The sequence below is a fragment of the Apium graveolens genome, unplaced genomic scaffold (genome assembly GCF_009905375.1).
Source record: "Apium graveolens cultivar Ventura unplaced genomic scaffold, ASM990537v1 ctg5954, whole genome shotgun sequence".
In the NCBI taxonomy this organism is placed as follows: domain Eukaryota; kingdom Viridiplantae; phylum Streptophyta; class Magnoliopsida; order Apiales; family Apiaceae; genus Apium; species Apium graveolens.
Window position 1 is genome coordinate 29,137 of NW_027419169.1, and position 5,814 is coordinate 34,950.

Sequence of the window (5,814 nt, forward strand, 5' to 3'; positions counted from 1 at the left end):
ATTGTTATATTTTATAATTAAAAGATAAAATGCCTTAATTACCCCAATTTGTTGTGAATGTATGGGCATATATCCTATCCTTCACTCTGGTAAATCGTTTCCGCAGTTTGTTTCAATTTAAAATTAAAATACAATTATACACAATTAAATATTAAAATACAATCACACACAATGTTGACTCCCTAAATCACTTTTTAACACTCACATATTTATTAAAATCTCTATATCTTTATCCTTTTACTGATCATCTTCTTCAATCTAAGATATTTTCGCTCTCTTCCGTAAAGATATCACAATCGACTCCTCCACGGAAAATTTTTAAGTGTAATGCTAAAAAACAATGATAAATTGGTCAATTAGGTTTGGCCTATTACATAAAATAGAAGCCCTAAATTAATTTGTTACTTTTGTGTTAATGCATTTCGTTAAAATTAAGTTTTTCTAGTTTGTAAAGAGTGCAAACATAATATAATGAAAACAATAAGCCAAGAAAACTTTGTGAAAATATTTTTCTTGAAGTAATCTTTTTAAAATGGTTGAGTTTGTTGGTAGTTATCTTAATCTAAGTGTATTTGTTTTTAATAAATAAAGATGGCAAATCATATAGAAGGCTCTATGACTTAGTCATTTGTTGTTTGAGCATTGTGAGGAGAGTTTTTAGGAAGTAGGAGACCAGGAGTATTTTCAGGAGTAGTGGTTTCTATTTTGTTAGTAGTTTTCTATTTTAAAAGTTTATGTTAGAATGTATTAGTAGAAAATTAGATATCAATAAAAATTGTTTTTCATTTCTTAAACTTCTCCAAATTTAATAATACAAAAGTGTATGTGGATTAGTTTTGGTACTACATTTAAAATATACCACTTTGAATATTTATTCCTCCCCATTATTACACTGAAATGCAACCGAGCCCTTTCCTTTTATATCTACTGTTGAACCATCTCCAAATCTTACTCGTCCTGTCAAGTAACTGACCACCACTGAATTCAGTGGATTGTTTTTCGTTTCTTAAACTTCTCCAGATTTACTTATACAAAAGTGTGTGGGGTTTAGTTTTGGTACTACATTTGGTATCGGAGCTATATGCCCAAGTACATGCCAAAACAAGCAACTACTATAGAGACGCAGAAGAGCAAAGAGAATTCAGTTGGCCTTACCTATCCAATGCTAACAAAGAGTAACTATACCGCTCGGTCCCTTAAAATGAAAGTTTACATGAAAGCACATGGCATATGGGTAGAAATCGAGCCTACATATCCGAAAGGCACCATTGAGGACAAGACAGACAAGAAGGTACTGACTGCAATATACCAGGGAATCCCTGAGGACATCTTGTTGATAATTGCTGATAAGGAGATGACCAAAGAAGCCTGGGAGGATGTGAAAACCATGTGTTTAGGCGTTTATCGGATTAAGAATGGTAGGATACAGACACTGAAGGCTGAATTTGAATTCCTGAGCATGAAAGAAATGGAACTGATTGATGACTTTTGCATGAAGCTAAACGGTATGGTGACGAACATATGTACTCTTGGAGAAATAGTGGATAAAGGATACGTTATGAAGAAGTTATTCAGAGTTGTTCCATCAAAAAATTTACAAATTATGTCAACGATAGAGCAGTCTGGGAACTTAGACACCGTGACTATTCAGGAGGTAGTGGGATCCCTCAACGCACAGGAGGAGAGGATGCGTGGGCAAAGTGAATCCAGTGGTGGTCAACAACTACTAACTGAAGAGGAATGGAGGAAAATGGAAGGCAACGAAGGACAACTACTCCTCACGAGGGATGAGTGGGTAAAGAAATCAGGAAAATAAGAACTGTCTCCGGGCACAAAGAATCAAGGTAGTGGATCATGCCCAAGGCGTGACAGAAGCAAAGTTCGGTGTTTCAATTGTGGTGTATATGGACATTTCGCTATAGAATGTCGTAAGCCCAAGCGTGAATGTGAGAAGGAGTAAAAATCAGAAGTTAATCTCACCCAGGTACAAGACGATGTGCCTGCTCTGTTGAAGGTACAAAGTGTTGCAGAAAATAAAGACAACGAAAAACTCTTGTTGAACGAAGGAGAAGTCACACCTTCATTGAATCTGAGTGGTATTAAACGGGGGAATTCTGACATTTGTTACTTGGACAATGGAGCTAGTAATCACATGACGGGTTATTGATCAAAATTCAAAACTTTGGACGAGAACGTGACAGGACGAGTAAGATTTGGAGATGGTTCAATAGTAGATTTAAACGGAAATGGCTCGGTTGCATTTCAGTATAATAATGGGGAGGAATTAATCTTCAAAGAGGTATATTTTATTCCTGATTTATGCAATAATATCATATCACTGGGTCAGTTATAAGAAGGCGGAAATAAAGTAGTACTCAAGAATATGTTTTTATGGGTTTATGATGTCAGTGGTCGTTTGATTATAAAAGTTAAGCGCTAAGAAAATAGGCTGTACAGAGTCGTTATTAAATCTGCAGGTCCAATGTGCTTAATGACAAGCCGAAAAGAGTCCACATGGCTATGGCACTCTCGTCTTGGCCATGTTAACTTCCAGGCTATGAACTTAATGTTTGTGAACAAGTTGGCACGAGATTTTCCAGATTTTATCCAACCTAGTGAGGTGTGTACCGGATGCTTAATGGCTAAACAGACCAGGATGTCTGTTCCTCACCAAGCTGAATTTCATTCTAAAGAGGTTTTAGAATTAATTCACGGTGACCTCTGTGGGTCAATTTCTCCTGAAACAAAGGGAGGTAATAGATACTTCTTATTGTTGGTTGATGACTTCATCAGAAAAATTACATGCTGAAAACTAAAAACGAAGCACTGGATGCCTTAAAGAAATTCAAAATGTGGTAGAAAAGGATTTAGAGAAAAGAATCAAAACACTTCGTATGGATAGAGGTGGAGATTTTTTGTCTAATGAGTTCAAGAAATTCTGTGAAGATGCGGGGATTTATAGACAATATAATACACCCTATTCTCCACAACAAAATGGAGTGGTAGAGCGTAGAAATAGGACGGTCGTGTAAATGGCCATGAGCTTTCTTAAATCCATGAAAATGCTATGTGAATTATGGGGAGAAGCTGCAAGACACTCAGTGTACATTTTAAATCGCTTACCCGCCCGTGCACTCTTAGGGTAGACACCGTATAAAGCTTGGACGGGGGGATAAGCCAGATATTAGACATGTTAAAGTCTTTGGTTGTGTTGCACACATGAAATTTCCATATATGCACACAACTAAACTCAGTGATAGAAACAAAATCGTTGTTCATCTGGGTAGAGAACCGGGAACAAAAGGGTATGGATTATTTGATCCAGTGTCTAGGGCTATACATATCAGCAAAGATGTAATCTTTGAAGAAAAAAAAGCCTGAAATTGGGGTGACCAAATGCAGACAAGCCAGAGTCAAAGCGTTCGAGATACTTTTGTTGTCCTGAACACGGGCTTAACTGAATTCAGTAAAGGGGATAATATGAATGCAGGTACAACAGGAAATGCAGGGAGCTTCAACACAGGAAATGTAGGGAGTTTCAGTTCTAATTCCTTGGTAGATGCAATTTCGAAAATTGGGGAGAGTAGTCAGGGAAGTAAAAAAAGTAGTACTAGCAGTGAACCCAGAAATTTCCGGTTGCTTAGCGATATTTATAATGAAATAGAGGAGGTTGAAGCTGAGAGTGAGCTGATATTGGCATGGATAAATGAACTTTCAAACAACAAAGAAACAGCTGTTGATGATGCCTGGAAACAAGCCATGAAAGAAGAAATAGACTCCATTGAAAGAAATAAGACTTGGAATCTGGTAGAGTTGTTGTCTGGACATAAACCTATGGGTTTGAAATGGGTATTCAAGCTAAATGGAGAGTTGCAAGAGACAGTTTTTGTGTCTCAACCTGAAGGATTCGTAAAGAAAAACAGAGAACATTTGGTTTACAAATTGGTGAAGGCTCTTTACGGATTACGTCAGGCACCACGTGCATGGTATGATCGACTCGGTAAGTATCTCATAAGCCTGGGGTTTGAAAAATGTCCCTATGAGCATCTTGTGTACACCAAAAGAGAAGGAGATGAGGTGTTAATTATTGGCGTTTATGTCGATGATTTACTGATCACAGGAATGAATGTTTCATTAATTGAAAGTTTTAAGAAGCAAATGAACAAAGAGTTTGACATAAGTGATTTGGGTAAGTTATCTCACTATTTGGGTATCAAAGTTAAATAGAAAGGAGAATATATTGAGCTCAAACAAACTGCATATGCTCGGAAATTACTTGAGAAGGCTAGTATGTGTGACTGTAATCCGGCCAAATACCCAATGGAAGGAAATGTTCAGCTAAACAAGGATGTAGAGGGAAAGGCTATTAACCCAACTCAATACAAGAGCATGGTCAGAGGGCTGAGGTATTTGGTGCACACGTGACCTGACATTGCCTATGTAGTTGGCATTATTATTCGCTACATCGAATGTCCTACAGAGCTTCGTCTAGGTATTGTTAAGCAAATTTTGCGATACATTAAAGGAACCATGGAGTTTGGACTGGTATAAGCAAAGGGAACCAAAAATTTTCTACTATCAGGCAATTCTGATAGTGATCTCGTAGGCAATATAGAGGATAGACGTAGTATTGGTGATCAAAATAATGGATATGAAGCAGCAACCAGTGGTGATATATGTAGACAACAGGTCTGCAATAAATCTTTCTAAAAATCGGGTATTTCATGGGAGGAGTAAACATATCAATATACGATATCACTTTATTCGTGAGTGTGTGGAACGAGGTGAGATTGAAATAAAATATGTGCGTACAGAGGAGCAGCGGGTAGACGTTCTTACCAAGGCATTATCTACTGTTAAATTTCAGAAAATGTGTGATATGTTGGGCATGAAGAATCTGCAGATACTGGCTTAGATTAGGGGATGGTATGTTGGTAGTTGTCTTAATCTAAGCGTATTTGTTTTTAATAAATACCGATGGTGAAGCATATACAAGGCTGTATGACTTAGTCGTTTGTTGTTACAACATTGATACGAGAGTTTTTAGGAAGTAGGAGACATGGAGTATTTTCAGGAGTAGTGGTTTCTATTTTATTAGTAGTTTTCTATTTTATAAGTTTACGTTAGAATGTATTATTAGAAAATTAGACATCAATAAAAATTGTTTTTCGTTTATTAAACTTCTCCAGATTTACTTATACAAAAGTGTGTGAAGTTTAGTTTTGGTACTACAGAGTTCTTAATAAAGAGCTAAAATCACATTAGTCAAAATAAATTTTAATATTTCAAATAGAAGTTATTGACAAACTATAAACAAAGAGTTCTTAAAAAATTTCTTAGTTGTTTCTAAGAGATATCTTATACATTTAAAAAACTAAAGGAATGTTTATTTTTGTAAATTTATAGATAATTTTTAACATATATCTTATACCATTTATAGATCAAATTGAATGAGAAAAGAAACATTTACTGTGTTTTGATTTATTTAGTATGATTCACAATGATTAAGAGATCAACAAGTCTTCTTATAGTTCATATAAAAAATAATAACAATAATGAGCCAAAGAAATATACACTTTAACGGAAGGCCCAGCCCCAAGACAAACAAGAGTCCAAGAAAAAAGGCATTTTGGGTAGCAGCCCATCAAGATAATAAGATGAATTAGTATTTCTAGTCCATTCTATAAACTTGTATGTAAATTTTTTAAAAACAAAACCTCCCCTACTAGTACATTCTAGAATCTTCATTATTTAGTTTATAACCATACACCACTAGTCATGTATTTACAACATCTCCCTTATGTGGTCTTATAG

The 5,814-nt window shown here is 35.7% G+C and overlaps 1 protein-coding gene across 1 annotated transcript; it reads left to right on the plus strand.

Moving 5' to 3' along the window:
• Window positions 1-1,081: 1,081 nt before the first annotated feature.
• LOC141702939 (uncharacterized) lies at window positions 1,082-4,545 on the plus strand (the record flags this gene model as incomplete). The annotated part of the gene is made up of 5 exons (XM_074506519.1): window positions 1,082-1,795; window positions 1,985-2,159; window positions 2,478-2,753; window positions 3,491-4,189; window positions 4,481-4,545. Coding segments are annotated over exons 1-5 (1,929 nt in total), but the record flags the coding sequence as incomplete, so codon positions are not given.
• Between the last annotated feature and the right edge of the window lie 1,269 nt (window positions 4,546-5,814).